Genomic DNA, 25,820 nt, shown 5'->3' with positions numbered 1-25,820 from the left:
TTTGCTGATGTATTCATTTCCATACTGGTTAAGATATTGCCTTATATTTTTCACGTAGTCCTGATGGTACCTATCCCTCCCATTGAATGTTCAGTTATGGGGCTTACACCGATGGCGATTGTATTTGCACTATATGTTATTATGAAACATGGTTTATTTAAACACTGATTCACAGAAAGTCACATTGACTGTTGATTATCCAATAAGGGATTTTTTTTTTGGGGGGGGGGTGTATGGACGGTCAGTATTGGCTGTACTTTTGGGGGAGGGTTCTAGGGGCCTTTAAAAGGCTGATTTTGTTCACTATTTGTCAGGAAGGGACTGTGTTTCGTCCCGAAACGTCACATGAAATAAAAGTTTTTTGTTGACACAGACATCTCAAGACCAGTGAGTGCTTATTACCACAAACGCTACATTTTTTTATAGCACCCTGGCAGTTATATATATCGATACTGGGAGTGCATACACACCATTTGATTTATATATATATATATATATATATATATATATATATATATATATATATATATATATATATATATATATATATACACACATATATATATATATATATACATATACACACACACACACACACATTATGCGGTGCAATGGGCTTCATACCCCATGACATATATACTTCATATTGGGTCAAGGGGTTAATGTGTTCCTGATGGTCCATTTTACTTTCTGGAATGTTCACATAAAAACATAATTTATGTAAGAACTTACCTGATAAATTCATTTCTTTCATATTAGCAAGAGTCCATGAGCTAGTGACGTATGGGATATACATTCCTACCAGGAGGGGCAAAGTTTCCCAAACCTCAAAATGCCTATAAATACACCCCTCACCAGACCCACAAATCAGTTTAACGAATAGCCAAGAAGTGGGATGATAAGGAAAAAGTGCGAAAGCATAAAAAACAAGGAATTGGAATAATTGTGCTTTATAGAAAAAAATCATAACCACCACAAAAAAGGGTGGGCCTCATGGAGTCTTGCTAATATGAAAGAAATGAATTTATCAGGTAAGTTCTTACATAAATTATGTTTTCTTTCATGTAATTAGCAAGAGTCCATGAGCTAGTGACGTATGGGATAATGACTACCCAAGATGTGGATCTTCCACGCAAGAGTCACTAGAGAGGGAGGGATAAAATAAAGACAGCCAATTCCGCTGAAAAATAATCCACACCCAAAATAAAGTTTAAATCTTATAATGAAGAAAACTGAAATTATAAGCAGAAGAATCAAACTGAAACAGCTGCCTGAAGTATTTTTCTACCAAAAACTGCTTCAGAAGAAGAATACACATCAAAATGGTAGAATTTAGTAAAAGTATGCAAAGAAGACCAAGTTGCTGCTTTGCAAATCTGATCAATCGAAGCTTCATTCCTAAACGCCCAGGAAGAAGAAACTGACCTAGTAGAATGAGCTGTAATCCTTTGAGGCGGAGATTTACCCGACTCAACATAAGCATTATGAATTAAAGATTTCAACCAAGATGCCAAAGAAATGGCAGAGGCCTTCTGACCTTTTCTAGAACCGGAAAAGATAACAAATAGACTAGAAGTCTTTCGGAAATTCTTAGTAGCTTCAACATAATATTTCAAAGCTCTAACTACATCCAAAGAATGCAATGATCTCTCCTTAGAATTCTTAGGATTAGGACATAATGAAGGAACCACAATTTTTCTACTAATGTTGTTAGAATTCACAACCTTAGGTAAAAATTTAAAAGAAGTTCGCAACACCGCCTTATCCTGATGGAAAATCAGAAAAGGAGATTCACAAGAAAGAGCTGATAATTCAGAAACTCTTCTAGCAGAAGAGATGGCCAAAAGAAAACAAAACTTTTCAAGAAAGTAATTTAATGTCCAGTGAATGCATAGGTTCAAACGGAAGAGCTTGAAGAGTCCCCAGAACCAAATTCAAACTCCAAGGAGGAGAAATTGACTTAATAACAGGTTTTATACGAACCAAAGCTTGTACAAAACAATGAATATCAGGAAGAATAGCAATCCTTCTGTGAAAAAGAACAGAAAGAGCAGAGATTTGTCCTTTCAAGGAACTTGCAGACAAACCTTTATCCAAACCATCCTGAAGAAACTGAAAAAATTCTCGGAATTCTAAAAGAATGCCAGGAAAAATGATGAGAAAGACACCAAGAAATGTAAGTCTTCCAGACTCGATAATATATCTTCCTAGATACAGATCTACGAGCCTGTAACATAGTATTAATCACAGAGTCCGAGAAACCTCTTTGACTAAGAATCAAGCTGTCATAATACCAAATGCCTGTCTCTTTAAAAGATATATCCCTAACTGAGTCCTGGCTATAAAGGAGCCTGCAACATTCAATACCTTGCTTGGTATTGAAGTTGCATGCTTCCCTGCACAGCCGCTCTCACTGAGGACTCTGACTTCCCTCTGTGCTACTGAAAACACGCTGTTTGCGTGTCATCTATCCACTTCCGGTTTCACGGACCTTCACTTCCGGTTTACACAGAACAGGACGCTGCAGCTCTGTAAGCTGCTCTCCCCTCAAACTACTTCAGCGGTTTGCCTTAAAAAACAATCACTGAACCACCATTGCTACTTTTTCTCCCTCCGGAGGTGAGTCATTGCTGGACATATCATCTTATATATTTTTGTCACAAAACCATTTTGTCACTTTTACATTTTTTCACAAAAACGTTACTTTTTCTTTTGTTTTCTGGACATTATCTCTTTTGTAATTTTTGCCTCATATTTATTGTTTGCTACAAACCCATATTTTTCCTTTTATCATAATTTTGCTATGCAGTCCTAAACCTTTAGAGTTAAAACTGTTATTTCATTCAATTACAACTTTTTAGTGAGAACCACAATCTAACTCACTTATTGGCCACAACAGTTTTAACTCTCATATTAAACTCCACTCACTCAGTTTATATGTGTGTATTTCCAGATAAAATACCCACTATAGATTATGTGAGACACAACCTTTATTTATATGGTCTGCTATAACAACTGTTTTGCATATATTTGTTCTAAAAAATCTAACTTAAAGTTAGTGTGTGTTACAGAATACCAAGCCCTAAAAACAGAATGCTGAACCCTGCTGACCTACAGGCTCATGTCATGGAACTCTCCCATAAAGTAGATCAGTTGACACAGGGTCTTAGAGAATTACACTCAGAGAATTTAACCCTAAAAGGGATTATAAAAGAAGGGTTTAACTCTCCTCCTGTTCCTCCTGAACCGCCTATCAGCCCCCCAGAACATTTCTCAGGCGATAGAAAAACTTTTAGACAGTTCTACAATGCCTGTAGAATGTTTATTACATTAAAACCAAAAACATTCCCTACTGAAAGAATTAAAATTCTGACAATAATATCCTATTTAAAAGGAGAACCCCGTGCTTGGGCAGACTCCCTGTACGAATCTAATGACCCCATACTTGAATCAGTTGATGAATTTTTTAGAGCAATGTCTGATCTGTATGAAGACCCTCATAAACAACTGACAGCAGAAAATACATTACGTAGTCTAAAGCAGAATAAAAGATATGTGGAAGACTACATATCTGAGTTCAAGATCTGGCAAAGAGACACGCAATGGAATCAAATCTCATTAATTAATCAATTTAGATTAGGTCTATCAGACCCCATAAAAGATGAATTAGTTAGAATTGATCTCCCAGATTCTTTAGAGGCATTAATGGCCCTTACTATTAAGATTGATAGGAGATTCAGAGAGAGGAGATTAGAAAAACAAACACATGACACTGTAACTAGATATCATCCTTCACGTCCTGTGACATATAGCCCAAGGGGTAATGCAGAGGCCATGGATATTGGGTTCATAAAAGGACCGCTAACCCCAGAGGAAAAGTCTCATCGCAAGGAACATGCTCTCTGCATGTATTGTGCCTCCAAGGACCATTCAGTCACGGACTGCCCATCTCTGAAGAGACAGAAATCTGGTGAGTCAGTTTGTGCTCTTCACAATTTTACACTTTCTACTCATAAACCAACTTACTTATTAGTTCCCATCTCGTTACAGTGGGAAAGACAGCGACTAAACCTTGAAGCCGTTGTGGACTCTGGCGCTTATGCCAATTACATTGATTCCTCTATAGTAAAAAATAAAAATATACCGTTTGTTGTGAAAGAAAATCCAGTTGCAGTACGTTTGATTGATGGTAATTGTCTATCCACAGGTCCCATCACACACCAAACGATTCCCATACTTGTTAACATTCACAATAACCACCAAGAGTATATCTCTTTTGATATCATCACCTCTCCAATGTTCCCGGTCATACTCGGGCTGCACTGGTTAAGACAACACCAACCAATGATTCATTGGAAACAAAATACAATAGAATTTAACTCATCCTATTGCAAAAATACTTGTCTACTTTCTCACTCTATACTCCACCTAAACCAAGATGAAGGGTTAATACCACGTCAGTATCATGACTTCTCATTAGTATTTGATAAAGTAGAAGCAGAATCTCTACCACCCCATAGAGAGTATGATTGCCCCATAGAACTTATACCAGGGTCTGACATCCCATATGGGCACATCTTCCCTCTATCCCAAACTGAATTAGTAAGACTCAAAGAATACATAAATGAAAACCTTAGAAAAGGATTCATAAGACCTTCCACCTCTCCTGCAGGTGCGGGCATTTTCTTTGTGACTAACAAAGACAAAACCATCAGGCCGATTGTGGATTACCGTGAGCTCAATAAACGTACTGTGAAAGACCGTTATCCTCTGCCGCTCATCCCTGAACTTATAGAAAGATTAAATGGGTCATCCATTTTCACTAAACTCGACCTCAGAGGTGCTTACAACCTCATTCGTATGCGTTCAGGTGATGAGTGGCTGACGGCGTTCCGTACGAGGTACGGACTCTTTGAGTACACGGTAATGCCATTTGGGCTATGTAATGCCCCTGCAACGTTTCAACGTTATATTAATGACATATTCAGAGATATATTGGACACCTTCCTGGTAATATATCTTGATGATATATTAATCTTTTCTAACAATCTGACAGAACACATAAAACACGTAAGAACAGTCTTGGCACGTTTACAAGCACATAAACTTTACGTGAAAGCTGAGAAATGTATATTTCATAGTAATGATATCACATTTCTGGGGTACCATATCTCATCAAAAGGGATTCAGATGGAAAATTCAAAGGTTCAAGCAATAATTGATTGGCCCATACCACGTAATAAAAAGAATGTCCAGAAATTTCTAGGGTTTTCGAATTTCTATCGAAAGTTTATTAAAGGGTTCTCTCACATTGCTAAACCCCTCACTAATCTTACTAAAGATCATATACCTTTTGTGTGGTCCCCCTCAGCTAATGATGCCTTTAATTATTTAAAACATGCGTTTACTACAGCTCCTATTCTTGCTTATCCTGACCCACTCTCTCAGTATACACTTGAAGTAGATGCATCTGAACATGCTATTGGGGCTGTACTTTCCCAAAAATCCAAAACCACCAATAAATTACATCCAATAGCATATTACTCCCGTGTCCTCACATCTTCTGAACTAAACTATCATGTAGGGGAAAAAGAACTTCTCGCCATGAAAAGTGCCCTAGTTAATTGGAGACATTTATTAGAGGGAACCGCTGAACCTATTATTATCTATACCGATCATAGAAACCTACAGTTTCTCAAAACCAATCGAACACTCACATCTAGACAGGTCAGATGGAGTTTATTCTTTTCAAGGTTCAACTACATTATCACCTATAGGACGGCTTCCCTGAACACAAAAGCAGATATCCTATCCAGGCTGCCTCCAAAACCCCATCAGGTTCCTCACACAGGTACTATTATTCCCCCTAACTTTATTTTAGGTGGTATCATAGATTTCACAGTTAAATTAAAAAGTGAACAAGACATCGATACAACAAAGGATACATATAATCTAACTCCTAAATCTGATGGGTTACTTTGTTATCAAGGTAAGACATATATCCCTCCAAACATGAGATCATTTATACTTGAACAGGTACATGATTCCAAATTCTCTGGACACCCAGGAGTTAACAAGACTCACAGATTGCTAAAGCGATTGTACTGGTGGCCCAGAATGATTTGTGATGTACAAAAACACATCTCTACCTGTAAGACATGTACCACATGTAAAAAAGATAGAAGACACCCCCCAGGTTATCTCCTTTCTCTTCCTATACCCAAAAGACCATGGAGTGAGATAGCCATAGATTTTATAGTTGAACTTCCCAAATCCGGTGGTAACAAGACAATTATGGTAGTGGTTGATCTATTGACGAAAATGTCTCATTTTGTCCCTTTCCATAAACTGCCCACCAGTATGGAAACAGTGACGTTGTTGCTAAAAAATGTAATCAAATTACATGGAGTACCCTCTTCTATCACAACAGACAGAGGGACACAATTCACCTCGCGCCTTTGGAAACAGCTATGTAAAACCCTTGAGATTGATCAAAGGTTATCATCTGCTTTTCACCCCCAGACCAACGGGCAGACGGAGCGTACCAACCAGTGGTTGGAGGAATATATCCGTTGTTTCTCCACACAACAACAGGATAACTGGAATGAGTTGCTCCCTATCGCTGAATTTGCACATAACAACACATATCACACTTCAATCAAAGACACTCCTTTCCATGCCAATTACGGATTTCATCCGTCATTCTACTTACCCCTCGAAAGGGAAAGTGATTGTCCTATAATAAATGATTTCACTAACTCCATCTCAGAATCCTTTACATTACTTTCAGAAAACATAAAAAAGGCTCAAGCACGTCATAAACATTATTATGACCTCCGACATAGAGCGTCCCCTATCTATAAACCTGGTGACTTGGTATGGCTATCCACGAGAAACCTTCGTCTCACTGTGCCTAGCCGCAAGTTCAACAAACTATTTATTGGACCTTTCCCTGTAACCAAGGTTATCAATGACAACGCTGTGACCTTGTTTCTGCCTTCACATTATCGTATCCACCCAACCTTTCATGTTTCGCTTCTCAAGCCATATCAGGCACTCAGAAATCATTCACCATCTTCTGTAGATGAACCCCCTCTAGCTCCTGAAGTGGAGTATGAGGTTGAAAACATCCTGGACTCTCGTAAAGTATCCGGTAGACTCCAGTATCTGATCCACTGGAAGGGCTATCCCCATGAGGAGGATTCCTGGGAGCCCTCAGTTAATCTCTCAGCCCCAAGACTAGTGTCTCTGTTTCACCGTCGACATCCATCTAGACCGAAACCATGAACCACGGAGTGGTTCCTTAAAGGGGGTACCCTGTCATAATACCAAATGCCTGTCTCTTTAAAAGATATATCCCTAACTGAGTCCTGGCTATAAAGGAGCCTGCAACATTCAATACCTTGCTTGGTATTGAAGTTGCATGCTTCCCTGCACAGCCGCTCTCACTGAGGACTCTGACTTCCCTCTGTGCTACTGAAAACACGCTGTTTGCGTGTCATCTATCCACTTCCGGTTTCACGGACCTTCACTTCCGGTTTACACAGAACAGGACGCTGCAGCTCTGTAAGCTGCTCTCCCCTCAAACTACTTCAGCGGTTTGCCTTAAAAAACAATCACTGAACCACCATTGCTACTTTTTCTCCCTCCGGAGGTGAGTCATTGCTGGACATATCATCTTATATATTTTTGTCACAAAACCATTTTGTCACTTTTACATTTTTTCACAAAAACGTTACTTTTTCTTTTGTTTTCTGGACATTATCTCTTTTGTAATTTTTGCCTCATATTTATTGTTTGCTACAAACCCATATTTTTCCTTTTATCATAATTTTGCTATGCAGTCCTAAACCTTTAGAGTTAAAACTGTTATTTCATTCAATTACAACTTTTTAGTGAGAACCACAATCTAACTCACTTATTGGCCACAACAGTTTTAACTCTCATATTAAACTCCACTCACTCAGTTTATATGTGTGTATTTCCAGATAAAATACCCACTATAGATTATGTGAGACACAACCTTTATTTATATGGTCTGCTATAACAACTGTTTTGCATATATTTGTTCTAAAAAATCTAACTTAAAGTTAGTGTGTGTTACACAAGCGTTCAATCTCCATACCTTTAAATTTAAGGATTTGAGATCCTGATGGTAAAAAAGGACCTTGTGACAGAAGGTCTGGTCTTAACGGAAGAGTCCACGGTTGGCAAGAAGCCATGCGGACAAGATCCATATACCAAAACCTGTGAGACCATGCTGGAGCCACCAGCAGAAAAAATGAGCATTCCTTCAGAATCTTGGAGATTACTCTTGGAAGAAGAACTAGAGGCGGAAAGATATAGGCAGGATGATACTTCCAAGGAAGTGACAATGCATCCACTGCTTCCGCCTGAGGATCCCTGGATCTGGACAGATACCTGGGAAGTTTCTTGTTTAGATGAGAAGCCATCAGATCTATTTCTGGAAGTCCCCACATTTGAACAATCTGAAGAAACACCTCTGGGGGAAGAGACCACTCGCCCGGATGTAACGTTTGGCGACTGAGATAATCCGCTTTCCAATTGTCAATACCTGGGATATGAACCGCAGAGATTAGACAGGAGCTGGATTCCGCCCATACCAGTATTCGAGATACTTCTTTCATAGCCAGAGGACTGTGAGTCCCTCCTTGATGATTGATATATGCCACAGTTGTGACATTGTCTGTCTAAGTGAACGATTCTCACTTTAGAAGAGGCCATGCCTGAAGAGCTTCTGAAAATTGCACGGAGTTCCAAAATATTGATAGGTAATCTCACCTCCTGAGATTTAACAAACCCCTTGTGCTGTCAGAAACCCCCATACAGCTCCCCAACCTGACAGACTTGCATCTGTTGAGATCACAGTCCTGGTTGGAAGAAAAAAAGAAGCCCCCTGAACTAAACAATGGTGGTCTGTACCACGTCAGAGGGTGTCGAACAATCAGTTTTAAAGATATTAAATGAGATATCTTTGTATAATTCCGGCACCACTGGTTCAGCATACAGAGCTGAAGAGGTCGCATGTGAAAATGAGCAAAGGGGAACACGTCCAATGCAGCAGTCATAAGAACCTAGAATTTCCATGCATAAGGCTACCGAAGGGAATGATTGAGTCTGAAGGTTTCGATAAGCTGAAACCAATTTCAGACGTCTCCTGTCCAACAGAGACAGAGTCATGGACACTGAATCTATCCGGAAATCTAAAAAAGGTTACTCTTGTCTGAGGAATCAACAAACTTTTTGGTTAATTGATCCTCCAACCATGTTCTTGAAGAAAACAACACTCATAAAAAGCTGGAAAGGATTTTTCCATTGAAAATGAGCAAAGGGAATTGAATCCAATGCTGTTAAAACTTCTATGCATATATAGCAACTGAAGGAAATAATAGAGAGTAAAGGTACCGACAGACGGAACCCAATACAAATTGTCCCTTGTCTGATAGAGACAAAGATAGTGACATAAACCATCTGGAAACCTAAAAAAAGGTGACCCTTGCGTGAGGAATCAAGAGCTTTTGAAAAAAGATCCTCTAACTATGTCCTGAAGAGCAAGTGAAACATATGAGAATCCTCATCCTCAGGAAATAATCTGAATGAAAACAGAAAAATGAAGAATACGCATTTATTGTATCTAAAGAAAACAAATAATGCTATCAATGACCACAAAAAGGCAGAATAGTTTGAATAAAACTCCAAAACCCAGTTCCTAGAAAAGGAACTGGAATAAAAACCCCAGAAGATTCCAGGTCTGAGCAGCGCTTGAACCCCATGGGTACCCAGCCATGCCTCAACAGTATCCAAAATATATAGGACAGAAACACACTGAAAGAAAGTGTTAGCCTTACTGGAATAAAATCAAAGAAATTTGGACAAAATAGAACCAAATCATTTTCAAAGAAGTCTTAACCTGCCCCTTACCAGCCAAGCTGGAATACGGCACGTGCATCGCAACATTAGGGAGCTAATTTCAAACCCCAATTAAAAACATGTTACTTGGGAAAGAACTCAGGATTCGTTCCTTAATAAGAACAACCAAACTAGTATAAGCTTAAAGTTTTAGTCTTAGAACTCAATCTTGAAGCCCATAGTAACAGTTAAGAATTGAATCCAATTATAATTGATTATCTTAGAACAAAAGAAATATGGATTTTCTTTTTATTTTTTTTTATTTATTTTTTAAAAAAAAAATCACAGAATTCTTCTAGCTAAAGACATAGATTAACCCTCATTTGCGAATATATTCAATAAAATGAAGACACAAATGAAATCATTAGCATGATAGTCCAGTTTAAAGGACCAGTCAAAACAGAGGACTTGCAAAATGCAAAACAACAAGACAAATGCAACGGCACCTAGTCTAGTAAATGTTGTCCCTTAACAATGCAAAATGAAGCAATTGCAATATCACAGGACCAAGAAAAGTACCTGAAACTAAATAATTTTCCAAAAATAAGATACAACTATATAAAGGAAAATAAATACTATTTTGCTATAAAAACAATAGCATAATTAGTAGGAGTAGAGATAGCTCCAATAAATTGGAGAACCCTCCAAATTGAATTTAACTGCTGACAAAGAATATAGTTTAAAAATAAAAGAAAATTCTCAGCCTATTCCATTCCCTAGTATGGGGAATTGGAAAGAAAACCTCTGAAATCACAGAAGAAATAAAAAGGCAGAAATAGTGTCAGCTAGTCTTAAAGAACTAGTTACCTTAATATCCAAAATAATCAACACCTCTTCAACAAAGAACAAATGTACTTTAATAATAAAAAAATTATATAAAAAAGTAGATTTGTTAGTGTCAATATCTGATGAAGAGAATTTCTGAAAGAGAAAAAAACATCATCAGAGAAGGATAAATCAGTATGTTGTTGGTCATTTGAAACTTCAACAATTAAAAAAGAAGTGAAAAAGACCTAAAAATCGTATTAGAAGGCACGAAGTCAGACATAGCCTTAATCAGAAAAAATATTTCTTATAAATCTTCTAAACATTTCTTGCACTTAAGAATGGAAATGTATAAAGCATAAATACTAATGGAATCTGCATGTAAAAGTATATTATAATAACTTATTACAAACCATAGCTAAAGATAAACATTTATAACATTTAAAATAAATGAACTTAGCTTTGGTAGAACTGAAACTCAGTTAAGCATTTTTCCAGAAGTGGCTTCTGACTCAGGGACAAACGGAGACATCTTGCAATATGTAATAGAAAAAACAACATATAAAACAAAATTGATCAAATTCCTTAAATGACAGTTTCAGGAATGGGAAAAAATGCCAGTAAACAAGCTTCTAGCAACCAGAAGCAATAAATAATGAGACTTAAATAATGTGGAGACAATAGTGACGCCCATATTTTTTAGCGCCAAAAAAAGACGCCCACATTATTTGGCGCCTAAATGCTTTTGGTGCCAAAAATGACGCCACATCCGGAACGCCGACACTTTTGGCGCAAAAAAAAACGTCAAAAAAATTACGCAACTTCCGGCGACACGTATGACGCCAGAAATAGAAAAAAAAATTTGCGCCAAAAAAGTCAGCGCCAAGAATGACGCAATAAAATGAAGCATTTTCAGCCCCCGCGAGCCTAATAGCCCAAAGGGAAAAAGTCAAATTTTAAGGTAAGAAAAAATATAATTTATGCTTACCTGATAAATTCATTTCTCTTGTAGTGTAGTCAGTCCACGGGTCATCCATTACTTATGGGATTCCTAACAGGAAGTTGCAAGAGGATCACCCAAGCAGAGCTGCTATATAGCTCCTCCCCTCACATGTCATATCCAGTCATTCGACCGAAACCAGACGAGAAAGGAGAAACTATAGGGTGCAGTGGTGACTGGAGTTTAATTAAAATTTAGACCTGCCGTAAAAAACAGGGCGGGCCGTGGACTGACTACACTACAAGAGAAATGAATTTATCAGGTAAGCATAAATTATATTTTCTCTTGTTAAGTGTAGTCAGTCCACGGGTCATCCATTACTTATGGGATACCAATACCAAAGCTAAAAGTACACGGATGACGGGAGGGGCAAGGCAGGAACTTTACACGGAAGGAACCACTGCCTGTAGAACCTTTCTCCCAAAAACAGCCTCCGAAGAAGCAAAAGTGTCAAATTTGTAAAATTTTGAAAAGGTGTGAAGTGAAGACCAAGTTGCAGCCTTGCAAATCTGTTCAACAGAGGCCTCATTCTTAAAGGCCCAGGTGGAAGCCACAGCTCTAGTAGAATGAGCTGTAATCCTTTCAGGAGGCTGCTGTCCAGCAGTCTCATAGGCTAAACGTATTATGCTACGAAGCCAAAAAGAGAGAGAGATAGCCGAAGCCTTTTGACCTCTCCTCCAGAGTAAACGACAAACAGGGAAGAAGTTTGACGAAAATCTTTAGTTGCCTGCAAATAAAACTTTAGGGCACAGACTACGTCCAGATTATGCAAAAGTCGTTCCTTCTTTGAAGAAGGGTTAGGACACAATGATAGAACAACAATCTCTTGATTGATATTCCTGTTAGAGACTACCTTAGGTAAGAACCCAGGTTTAGTACGCAGAACTACCTTGTCTGAATGAAAAATCAGATAAGGAGAATCACAATGTAAGGCAGATAACTCAGAGACTCTTCGAGCCGAGGAAATAGCCATCAAAAACAGAACTTTCCAAGATAACAGCTTGATATCCACGGAATGAAGGGGTTCAAACGGAACGCCTTGCAGAACGTTAAGAACTAAGTTTAAGCTCCACGGCTGAGCAACAGTCTTAAACACAGGCTTAATTCTAGCCAAAGCCTGACAAAAAGCCTGAACGTCTGGAACTTCTGCCAGACGTTTGTGTAGAAGGATAGACAGAGTCCAAATCTGTCCCTTTAACGAACTAGCAGATAAATCCTTTTCTAAACCCTCTTGTAGAAAAGACAATATCCTAGGAACCCTAACCTTACTCCATAAGTAACTCTTGGATTCGCACCAATATAAGTATTTACGCCATATTTTATGGTAAATTTTTCTGGTAACAGGTTTCCTAGCCTGTATTAAGGTATCAATAACCGACTCCGAGAAGCCACGCTTTGATAGAATCAAGCGTTCAATCTCCATGCAGTCAGCCTCAGAGAAATTAGGTTTGGATGGTTGAAAGGACCCTGAATTAGAAGGTCCTGCCTCAGAGGTAGAGACCATGGTGGACAGGACGACATGTCCACTAGATCTGCATACCAGGTCCTGCGTGGCCACGCATGCGCTATCAGAATCACGATGCTCTCTCCTGGCAATCAAACGAGGAAGCATCGGAAATGGTGGAAACACATAAGCCATGTTGAAGACCCAACGTGCTGTCAGAGCATCTATCAGCACCGCTCCCGGGTCCCTGGACCTGGATCCGTAACATGGAAGATTGGCGTTCTGGCGCGACGCCATGAGATCCAGATCCGGTTGGCCCCAACGATGACTCAGTTGGGCGAAGACCTCCGGATGAAGTTCCCACTCCCCCGGATGAAAAGTCTGGCGACTTAGAAAATCCGCCTCCCAGTTCTCCACGCCTGGGATGTGGATCGCTGACAGGTGGCAAGAGTGAGACTCTGCCCAGCGAATTATCTTTGAGACTTCCAACATCGCTAGGGAACTCTTCGTTCCCCCTTGATGGTTGATGTAGGCCACAGTCGTGATGTTGTCCGAATGAAATCTGATGAACCTCAGAGTTGCTAACTGAGGCCAAGCTAGAAGAGCATTGAATATTGCTCTTAATTCCAGAATGTTTATTGGGAGGAGTTTTTCCTCCTGAGTCCATGATCCCTGAGCCTTCAGGGAATTCCAGACTGCGCCCTAGCCTAGAAGGCTGGCGTCTGTAGTTACAATCGTCCAATCTGGCCTGCGAAAGGACATCCCTTTGGACAGATGTGGCCGAGAAAGCCACCATAGAAGAGACTCTCTGGTCTCTTGATCCAGATTTAGCAGAGGGGACAAATCTGAGTAATCCCCATTCCACTGACTTAGCATGCACAATTACAGCGGTCTGAGATGCAGGCGCGCAAATGGTACTATGTCCATTGCCGCTACCATTAAGCTGATTACCTCCATGCACTGAGCCACTGACGGGTGTGGAATGGAATGAAGGGCACGGCAAGCATTTAGGAGTTTTGATAACCTGGCCTCCGTCAGGTAAATCTTCATCTCCACAGAATCTATAAGAGTCCCTAGGAAAGGAACCCTTGTATGTGGCAATAGAGAACTCTTTTCCATGTTCACCTTCCACCCATGCGACCTTAGAAATGCCAGAACTATCTCTGTATGAGACTTGGCAATTTGGAAACTTGACGCTTGTATCAGAATGTCGTCTAGGTACGGAGCTACCGCTATGCCTCGCGGTCTTAGTACCGCCAGAAGTGAGCCCAGAACCTTTGTGAAGATTCTTGGGGCCGTAGCTAACCCGAAGGGAAGAGCTACAAACTGGTAATGCCTGTCTAAGAAGGCAAATCTTAGATACTGGTAATGATTCTTGTGAATCGGTATGTGAAGGTAGGCATCCTTTAAGTCCACTGTGGTCATGTACTGCCCCTCTTGGATCATGGGTAGGATGGTTCGAATAGTTTCCATTTTGAATGATGGAACTCTTAGGAATTTGTTTAGGATCGATCTTTAAGTCCAAGATTGGTCTGAAGGTTCCCTCTTTCTTGGGAACCACAAATAGATTTGAATAGAATCCTTGCCCGTGTTCCGTTCGCGGAACTGGGTGGATCACCCCCATTAGTAAGAGGTCTTGTACGCAGCGTAGGAACGCCTCTTTCTTTACTTGGTTTGCTGATAACCTTGAAAGATGAAATCTCCCTTGTGGAAGAGAAGCTTTGAAGTCCAGAAGATATCCCTGAGATATGATCTCCAACGCCCAGGGATCCTGGACATCTCTTGCCCAAGCCTGGGCAAAGAGAGAAAGTCTGCCCCTCACTAGATCCGTTTCCGGATAGGGGGCCCTCACTTCATGCTGTCTTAGGGGCAGCAGCAGGTTTTCTGGCCTGCTTGCCCTTGTTCCAGGACTGGTTAGCTTTCCAGCCCTGTCTGTAACGAGCAACAGCTCCTTCCTGTTTTGGAGCGGAGGAAGTTGATGCTGCTCCTGCCTTGAAGTTACGAAAGGCATGAAAATTGGACTGTTTGGCCTTTGATTTGGCCCTGTCTTGAGGCAGAGCATGGCCCTTACCTCCGGTAATGTCAGCGATAATTTCTTTCAAACCGGGCCCGAATAAGGTCTGCCCCTTGAAAGGAATATTAAGCAATTTAGATTTAGAAGTCACATCAGCTGACCAGGATTTAAGCCACAGCGCTCTGCGCGCTTGGATGGCGAATCCGGAGTTCTTAGCCGTAAGTTTGGTTAAATGTACGACGGCATCAGAAACAAATGAGTTAGCTAGCTTAAGAGCTTTAAGCTTGTTCATAATTTCATCCAATGGAGCTGTGCGAATGGCCTCCTCCAGAGACTCAAACCAGAATGCCGCCACAGCAGTGACAGGCGCAATGCATGCAAGGAGCTGTAAGATAAAACCTTGTTGAACAAACATTTTCTTAAGGTAACCTTCTAATTTTTTATCCATTGGATCTGAAAAGGCACAGCTATCCTCCACCGGGATAGTGGTACGCTTAGCCAAAGTAGAAACTGCTCCCTCCACCTTAGGGACCGTTTGCCATAAGTCCCGTGTGGTGGCGTCTATTGGAAACATTTTCCTAAATATAGGAGGGGGTGAAAAAGGCACACCGGGTCTATCCCACTCCTTGTTAATAATTTCTGTAAGCCTCTTAGGTATAGGAAACACGTCAGTACACACCGGTACCGCAAAGTATTTATCTAGCCTACATAATTTCTCTGGAATTGCAACCGTGTTACAATCATTCAGAGCCGCTAATACCTCCCCTAGCAATACGCGGAGGTTCTCAAGCTTAAATTTAAAATTAGAAATCTCTGAATCCAGTCTGCCTGGATCAGATCCGTCACCCACAGAATGAAGCTCTCCGTCCTCATGGTCTGCAAATTGTGACGCAGTATCGGACATGGCTCTCTCATTATCAGCGCGCTCTGTTCTTACCCCAGAGTAATCGCGCTTACCTCTTAATTCTGGCAATTTAGATAATACTTCTGTCATAACATTAGCCATGTCTTGCAAAGTGATTTGTATGTGCCTCCCTGATGTACTTGGCGCCACAATATCACGCACCTCCTGAGCGGGAGGCGAAGGTACTGACACGTGAGGAGAGTTAGTCGGCATAACTTCCCCCTCGTTGTCTGGTGATAATCTCTTTACATGCAAAGTTTGACTTTTATTTAAAGTGACATCAATACATTGAGTACACAAATTTCTATTGGGCTCCACATTGGCCTTTAAACATAGTGAACAAACAGATTCATCTGTGTCAGACATGTTTAACCAGACTAGCAATGAGACTAGCAAGCTTGGAAAATACTTTCAAATAAATTTACAAGCAATATAAAAAACGCTACTGCGCCTTTAAGAAGCACAAAAAGCTGTCACAGTTGAAATAACACTGAACCAAATTAGTTATAGCAACCAAATTTTTACAGTAAGTGTATAAAGTTAGCAGAGGATTGCACCCACCAGCAAAAGGATGATTAACCCCTTAATACCCAAAAACGGATAACAATTGTAATAATTAACGTTTTTATCACAGTCACACTGTCACAGGTCTGCTGTGACTGATTACCTCCCTCAAAACGAACTTTGAAGACCCCTGAGCTCTGTAGAGACGTCCTGGATCATGGAGTATGAAATAGGAAGACTGTGACTGAATTTTTACTGCGCAAAAAAGCGCTAAAATAGGCCCCTCCCACTCCTATTACAACAGTGGGGAAGCTCAGTAAACTGTTTCTATGCAGAAAAAACGATAGCCATGTGGTAAAAATCATGCCCAATAAGTTTTATCACCAAGTACCTCACAAAAAACGATTAACATGCTAGTAAACGTTTTGAATATGTATTTTAAAGTTATGAAGTGTTATTAATAAGCCTGCTACCAGTCGCTTTTACTGCAGTGAAGGCTCATACATTACTTCAGTATTAACAGTATTTTCTGAGTAAAATTCCATTCCTTAGAAAAATACCTCAGTGTACACACACACACTCATCAGCCTGATACCAGTCGCTACCACTCCATTTAAGGCTGAGCTTACGTGACATCGGTATTAGCAGTATTTTCTCAGTCAATTCCATAGAAAATTAATTTACTGCACATACCTCATTTGCAGGGGGGCCCTGCATGCTATTCCCCTGTTCTGAAGTTACCTCACTCCTCAGAATGTATGAGAACAGCCAGTGGATCTTAGTTACGTCCGCTAAGATCATAGAAAACGCAGGCAGATTCTTCTTCTAATGCTGCCTGAGAACAAACAGCACACTCCGGTGCCGTTTAAAATAACAAACTTTTGATTGAAGAAATAAAACTAAGTTTAAAACACCACAGCCCTCTCACAACGACCTATCTTTAGTTATGTTGCAAGAGAATGACTGGATATGACATGTGAGGGGAGGAGCTATATAGCAGCTCTGCTTGGGTGATCCTCTTGCAACTTCCTGTTAGGGAAGAGATATAATCCCATAAGTAATGGATGACCCGTGGACTGACTACACTTAACAAGAGAAAAATTGATTAATTCATATGCATTATCCCAAATATGAAACTGACTGTCTGAAATAAGGAATGTTGAACATCCTGTGTCAAGGCAAATAAATGTTTGAACACATATATTTAGAACTTTATATAAAAGTGCCCAACCATAGCTTAGACTGTCACAGAAAATAAGACTTACTTACCCCAGGACACTCATCTACAAGTAGTAGAAAGCCAAACCAGTACTGAAACGAGAATCAGTAGAGGTAATGGTATATATAAGAGTATATCGTCAATCTGAAAAGGGAGGTAAGAGATGAATCTCTACGACCGATAACAGAGAACCTATGAAATAGACCCCGTAGAAGGAGATCATTGAATTCAAATAGGCAATACTCTCCTCACATCCCTCTGACATTCACTGCACGCTGAGAGGAAAACCGGGCTCCAACCTGCTGCGGAGCGCATATCAACGTAGAATCTAGCACAAACTTACTTCACCACCTCCATAGGAGGCAAAGTTTGTAAAACTGATTTGTGGGTGTGGTGAGGGGTGTATTTATAGGCATTTTGAGGTTTGGGAAACTTTGCCCCTCCTGGTAGGAATGTATATCCCATACGTCACTAGCTCATGGACTCTTGCTAATTACATGAAAGAAACAACAGTTTACATAAAACTTTTTACCTTTATTTTGTTTTTGAAATGGTTGTTTTTGTATGTTGAAACCACCACCTATACTGCAAATATGAATAAAGCCGTATTCTCTTTAGAAAGAATATGTAAGCAAGAGGCAGCAATCACGTTCCCAGTGGTGGGGTGGGAGAGATAGGTACATTTTCATTTTCCAATTGCCTGGCTGTTGTGTACAGTCAGAAAGATAAGGAGGCCATTGTGTACAGGGAGAAAAATAAGATTAGGAAATCTGCTCTTCCTGCAAGCTCAGTCTATTTAAATGGGCATGCTCTTGAAAACAATGGATTTAGGCTTTAATGAGTAAAAACAGCTAATCCAAAAATGAGCAATTTCTTCTTTAATACTCTACAACTAGTATAACATATCATTGTGAAAACATTAAGTGGAAAACAAAATTACAGCGCAATGTCCCTTTAACTCAGATTATAAGGGATAAAGCCAGATACTGCACCAAAAGAAAAGTTAGCTGGTATAATAACTAAAGATACTACATTAAAGTCTTTAGCCCCAAACCAAGAAATACAAACTATATATTTAAGTGCCTGCTCACCTAAATCTCGGACAATTTCTTTCACCATGAATTTCAGCATCCCTCGACTGTGCTCAGGGTGCAAGAAAGAGAGGAACTCATCTTCATCCAGAAGTTGGTCAGCTGGGGGGTTATCAGCCTGGAACCAGCGGTCTTTTAAGTTATCTAATACTTCCTGAGCTGCAGAGACACAATTGAGTGTGTAAATCTTGGTTAATATGAAGGTAAACTTTGCAAGGTTCGATTATTGTAAATGTAAATACATATAAAATTAAGGGTACTTTAAGTCATCAGTTTGGTTATTTTTTATATATTTACTGAGTTATCACCTTTTTTCTCTCCAATTCTAAGCGTTAGACAAACAACCCGTTTTTTGTTTTTTTTGGCAGTCCGGTCACGTTCTTCAATTAGCCAATAATAAGTCTGGCCGTTAGGCGGCCGTCATTTGACGTCACAACATTGCTTGACGTTCTGCGCATGCGTTGGCATTACTTACTCTCCCTTCCAAGCCGTGCTCGCTCCAGATTTGCGAATGCGCAATTCCTCCAGATAAAAGGAAATCTTGAGAACGCAGTCTATTTAATGATTTCAGTCAAGCAGGCGCAAATAGAATGTACGGCGAGGTGTGCGCATGCGCAACTTGTCGGGGAATCGGGAATGCGCTTTTGAAGTACGTATAGAGCGGGTGGGACCGTTCTGTACGTAATAGAGTGAAAAACCCGGAAATACATGGAGGAGGAGCTAAGACCGGCCGAGAACGTAAATAAAAACAGTTTGTTATACAAATATATATATACAAATAGTTTAAAAAAAATAACGATCTTACTATATAGTAGATGGGTAATATAATAAAGCTTACAAAAATGGAAAACTTCACCTTCACTTTAAGCTTGATAGATTGCAAAGCGATTTGCTACAAGAACATTGCTTCTCATCATTACATTTTCTTTGCTTTATTCAGTATCTTTTTCTCTATAAAATCCACCCTAGATCATAATGTAAGGTTGCATTCTCTACATTCCAATTAACCCCTAACGTATACTTCATATTTATCATCCACTTATGTTAATATATTACCATTGGCAGGTATCTTTATTACAATACGTAAATACTGTTTTATATGCCAAGATTGTATTTCAGATACTACACAGAAGTGCCAAAGGGTACTAACACAGAAGATACCGTAATTGGTGTTTTTGATGAATCCAGGGATGGAATATGGACAATAAATATATCCTTACCACATAAAGGGTATAATTTATTTCTTTCCTACTTCACCATAAAAGCATTGTCAAAATTAGCAATAAGTGAAGCAAGATAATGCCACCAACACAGTTACATGTATGTATCCCCATGTAATATACAGATGATAGGACTCCAAGCATGAAATGAATAGAACTTGGTGGTTCAACCTGTAATGCTCAATAAACTAATGACATGAAAGTGAAAAGTAAACTTTTAAGACTTTTCAATTGACTTCTATTATAAAATGTATTTTTTATATATTGGTGTTCTTTATTGAGCAGCAATGAACTACTAGGAGCTAGCTAGTAATTGGTGGCTACACGCCTATGCTTCTTGTCATTGGCTCAGCAACTGTATCCAGGAAGCTCTCATTAGTGCAATGCTACTGCAAAATCTGGAGCAGGGTGCTGCACCTAAACCCCCAGATCCCCAAAGGGAAAACCGAGAATCAGAACGAGGTGCGCTGTATGAAAACGGTTCCTAAAAACCAGATTTGCTCAAAAGGATGAAATAGAAAGACATCCTTCTTAACAGATAACAGGAGCCCTGTAAGCTTTGCTTAACAGTCAGAGAAACCAATTAGGACGGAAAATTCTCTCTCCTTATTGGACCATATCCAAACAGTGGAAAGAAATTATTCCCACAAGGCGATAGATTCCGGGACCATGACTCTAAAAGTCACGCAAAACTTCCCAAAGACAAAATAAAGAGAAGAGAAAACAGCCCCAAAAGAAAAAATCTAGCTCCGTCTCTAGGGCTCCTAGATCCATTAGATCCCTCAAGCTCCCCTCCAAGATAAAGTGTAAAGCCAGGTCCAGCCTGTACTCTAGTATAGAAGAGCTCAAAGTGTCTGGACCAGAAGCTAGAAGAACTCCTTTTTGTGTAAAGGTAAGGAACAGACTTAACTAGTACCCAAAACAGGTCCTGCCTGTCATCAAGGATACAATACATCTGTGAAAACATTCAAGGGCTAACAGAAATTCTAAAATTCCAGCAATGCTAGAAAAACTGAGATAAACAAAATAAATATAAACTCCGTGGCTTAAAAAATGGTCTCGCAATTATCGGGGGACCATCACCCCGAACAGAGATCTAAATGCTCCCACCGGAAGTCTACAACAAACTCGACCAATTTAGCCAATAGTCTCAAAATCCCATGTGACGAAACGTCTTATACGAGTTTCTCTAACAACCCAGAGCTCTAAAAACTGAAAACTATCCTAAAACGGAATAGCATGCAAAGGAAAAATAGGCAACGCCCAAACATTTAACTGAAAAACAGGGAGAGTGTAAACAAAATCAGGACCAGCCTGTCACACACACACACACACACACAATCCCCCCTAGAGCTCGGAACTGGGATTCTAATAAGAGAAGAAAAAACAAAAATGTAAATCAAGACGATAAGGAACAGGAACCTAATCCTCTCCACTCGTCTTATTCAACATCGTTATCCGATTTAGAGGACTGAGATTCAACTGACGGATCAGTACTGAGAACCTCTAACATCGCCAAAACCTCTCTCAGAAGTAAACGCAGGCGTGCCAATCGAAATCTAATTAAAGGATGTTGGAAAATTAGTGGCGCCAAGGGCTGACTGTGGAAAGAACAGATATGTGTATATATGGTGTATTTTGACACCTGATGGCAGACTTTGCTGATTATGTGGGAGTTCAATCTAATAGTCCATCTAAAAATACAGAGGCAATCTCTAAATGTCTGGTTAAAGGTGCACCCAGTGGGCTAATAAGAAATGAGCAAATACAAATACCAATAAGATGAAGAAAGGATTTAATATGACTGAATACATTTCACATATCTAAAAAGGGACAGATCTAAATATCTGGATACATAAGAACAAACGTTTTGACACCGGTGTCTCAGTTAAAAACATACATAAAATAATACATAAAATCAACAGGCTTGATGTTTATACAGTGATCGCTATCTAACACTCTCTGCTATGCAGATAATATACAGTTAACATATAAAAAGCGGCTTATTGCAGGCAAATTATACAAAAAACAGAATTTATGTTTACCTGATAAATTACTTTCTCCAACGGTGTGTCCGGTCCACGGCGTCATCCTTACTTGTGGGATATTCTCTTCCCCAACAGGAAATGGCAAAGAGCCCAGCAAAGCTGGTCACATGATCCCTCCTAGGCTCCGCCTTCCCCAGTCATTCGACCGACGTAAAGGAGGAATATTTGCATAGGAGAAATCATATGATACCGTGGTGACTGTAGTTAAAGAAAATAAATTATCGGACCTGATTAAAAAACCAGGGCGGGCCGTGGACCGGACACACCGTTGGAGAAAGTAATTTATCAGGTAAACATAAATTCTGTTTTCTCCAACATAGGTGTGTCCGGTCCACGGCGTCATCCTTACTTGTGGGAACCAATACCAAAGCTTTAGGACACGGATGAAGGGAGGGAGCAAATCAGGTCACCTAGATGGAAGGCACCACGGCTTGCAAAACCTTTCTCCCAAAAATAGCCTCAGACGAAGCAAAAGTATCAAATTTGTAAAATTTAGTAAAAGTGTGCAGTGAAGACCAAGTCGCTGCCTTACATATCTGATCAACAGAAGCCTCGTTCTTGAAGGCCCATGTGGAAGCCACAGCCCTAGTGGAATGAGCTGTGATTCTTTCAGGAGGCTGCCGTCCGGCAGTCTCGTAAGCCAATCTGATGATGCTTTTAAGCCAAAAGGAGAGAGAGGTAGAAGTTGCTTTTTGACCTCTCCTTTTACCAGAATAAACAACAAACAAGGAAGATGTTAGTCTAAAATCCTTTGTAGCATCTAAATAGAATTTTAAAGCACGAACTACATCCAAATTGTGCAACAAACGTTCCTTCTTTGAAACTGGATTCGGACACAAAGAAGGCACGACTATCTCCTGGTTAATGTTTTTGTTAGAAACAACTTTCGGAAGAAAACCAGGTTTAGTACGCAAAACCACCTTATCTGCATGGAACACCAGATAAGGGGGAGAACACTGCAGAGCAGATAATTCTGAAACTCTTCTAGCAGAAGAAATTGCAACCAAAAACAAAACTTTCCAAGATAATAACTTAATATCAACGGAATGTAAGGGTTCAAACGGAACCCCCTGAAGAACTGAAAGAACTAAATTGAGACTCCAAGGAGGAGTCAAAGGTTTGTAAACAGGCTTGATTCTAACCAGAGCCTGAACAAAGGCTTGAACATCTGGCACAGCTGCCAGCTTCTTGTGAAGTAACACAGATAAGGCAGAAATCTGTCCCTTCAAGGAACTTGCAGATAATCCTTTCTCCAAACCTTCTTGAAGAAAGGATAGAATCTTAGGAATTTTTATCTTGTCCCAAGGGAATCCTTTAGATTCACACCAACAGATATATTTTTTCCATATTTTGTGGTAGATTTTTCTAGTTACAGGCTTTCTGGCCTGAACAAGAGTATCAATGACAGAATCTGAGAACCCTCGCTTTGATAAGATCAAGCGTTCAATCTCCAGGCAGTCAGTTGGAGTGAGACCAGATTCGGATGTTCGAACGGACCTTGAACAAGAAGGTCCCGTTTCAAAGGTAGCTTCCATGGTGGAGCCGATGACATATTCACCAGGTCTGCATACCAAGTCCTGCGTGGCCACGCAGGAGCTATCAAGATCACCGATGCCCTCTCCTGATTGATCCTGGCTACCAGCCTGGGGATGAGAGGAAACGGCGGGAATACATAAGCTAGTTTGAAGGTCCAAGGTGCTACTAGTGCATCTACTAGAGTCGCCTTGGGATCCCTGGATCTGGACCCGTAGCAAGGAACCTTGAAGTTCTGACGAGAGGCCATCAGATCCATGTCTGGAATGCCCCACAACTGAGTAATTTGGGCAAAGATTTCCGGATGGAGTTCCCACTCCCCCGGATGAAATGTCTGACGACTCAGAAAATCCGCTTCCCAATTTTCCACTCCTGGGATGTGGATTGCAGACAAGTGGCAGGAGTGAGTCTCCGCCCATTGAATGATTTTGGTCACTTCTTCCATCGCCAGGGAACTCCTCGTTCCCCCCTGATGGTTGATGTACGCAACAGTCGTCATGTTGTCTGATTGAAACCGTATGAATTTGGCCTTTGCTAGCTGAGGCCAAGCCTTGAGAGCATTGAATATCGCTCTCAGTTCCAGAATATTTATCGGGAGAAGAGATTCTTCCCGAGACCAAAGACCCTGAGCTTTCAGGGGTCCCCAGACCGCGCCCCAGCCCACCAGACTGGCGTCGGTCGTGACAATGACCCACTCTGGTCTGCGGAAGCTCATCCCCTGTGACAGGTTGTCCAGGGACAGCCACCAACGGAGTGAATCTCTGGTCCTCTGATCTACTTGTATCGTCGGAGACAAGTCTGTATAATCCCCATTCCACTGACTGAGCATGCACAGTTGTAATGGTCTTAAATGAATTCGCGCAAAAGGAACTATGTCCATTGCCGCTACCATCAAACCTATTACTTCCATGCACTGCGCTATGGAAGGAAGAGGAACAGAATGAAGTACTTGACAAGAGTTTAGAAGTTTTGATTTTCTGGCCTCTGTCAGAAAAATCCTCATTTGTAAGGAGTCTATTATTGTTCCCAAGAAGGGAACCCTTGTTGACGGAGATAGAGAACTTTTTTCTACGTTCACTTTCCACCCGTGAGATCTGAGAAAGGCCAGGACAATGTCCGTGTGAGCCTTTGCTTGTGGAAGGGACGACGCTTGAATCAGAATGTCGTCCAAGTAAGGTACTACTGCAATGCCCCTTGGTCTTAGCACCGCTAGAAGGGACCTTAGTACCTTTGTGAAAATTCTTGGAGCAGTGGCTAATCCGAACGGAAGTGCCACAAACTGGTAATGCTTGTCCAGGAATGCGAACCTTAGGAACCGATGATGTTCCTTGTGGATAGGAATATGTAGATACGCATCCTTTAAATCCACCGTGGTCATGAATTGACCTTCCTGGATGGAAGGAAGAATTGTTCGAATGGTTTCCATTTTGAACGATGGAACCTTGAGAAACTTGTTTAGGATCTTGAGATCTAAGATTGGTCTAAATGTTCCCTCTTTTTTGGGAACTACGAACAGATTGGAGTAGAACTCCATCCCTTGTTCTCCTAATGGAACAGGATGAATCACTCCCGTTTTTAACAGGTCTTCTACACAATGTAAGAATGCCTGTTTTTTTATGTGGTCTGAAGACAATTGAGACCTGTGGAACCTCCCCCTTGGGGGAAGCCCCTTGAATTCCAGAAGATAACCTTGGGAGACTATTTCTAGCGCCCAAGGATCCAGAACGTCTCTTGCCCAAGCCTGAGCGAAGAGAGAGAGTCTGCCCCCCACCAGATCCGGTCCCGGATCGGGGGCCAACATCTCATGCTGTCTTGGTAGCAGTGGCAGGTTTCTTGGCCTGCTTTCCTTTGTTCCAGCCTTGCATTGGCCTCCAGGCTGGCTTGGCTTGAGAAGTATTACCCTCTTGCTTAGAGGACGTAGCACTTGGGGCTGGTCCGTTTCTGCGAAAGGGACGAAAATTAGGTTTATTTTTGGCCTTGAAAGACCTATCCTGAGGAAGGGCGTGGCCCTTGCCCCCAGTGATATCAGAAATAATCTCTTTCAAGTCAGGGCCAAACAGCGTTTTCCCCTTGAAAGGAATGTTAAGCAATTTGTTCTTGGAAGACGCATCCGCTGACCAAGATTTTAGCCAAAGTGCTCTGCGCGCC

The 25,820-nt window shown here is 40.6% G+C and overlaps 1 protein-coding gene and 1 long non-coding RNA gene across 2 annotated transcripts in view; one reads left to right on the top strand and one right to left on the bottom strand.

The window, feature by feature from the left end:
* The window catches only part of SDF4 (stromal cell derived factor 4), a 119,310-nt gene that overhangs the window by 28,763 nt on the left and 64,727 nt on the right, over positions 1 to 25,820 (bottom strand). Inside the window, exon 5 of the mRNA XM_053690513.1 lies at positions 18,872 to 19,030. Coding sequence (XP_053546488.1) covers positions 18,872 to 19,030 — 159 coding nt within the window. The remainder of the gene's footprint in view (positions 1 to 18,871; positions 19,031 to 25,820) is intronic.
* Positions 3,879 to 4,163, top strand: LOC128638517 (uncharacterized). The gene is made up of 2 exons (XR_008399104.1): positions 3,879 to 3,970; positions 4,051 to 4,163. It is a non-coding gene; the product is annotated as an uncharacterized LOC128638517 (long non-coding RNA).

The sequence above is a fragment of the Bombina bombina genome, chromosome 8 (genome assembly GCF_027579735.1).
Source record: "Bombina bombina isolate aBomBom1 chromosome 8, aBomBom1.pri, whole genome shotgun sequence".
NCBI lineage: Eukaryota > Metazoa > Chordata > Amphibia > Anura > Bombinatoridae > Bombina > Bombina bombina.
The sequence above is the reverse complement of the archived record's forward strand: the minus strand, read 5'-3'. Positions and strand labels throughout refer to the sequence as shown.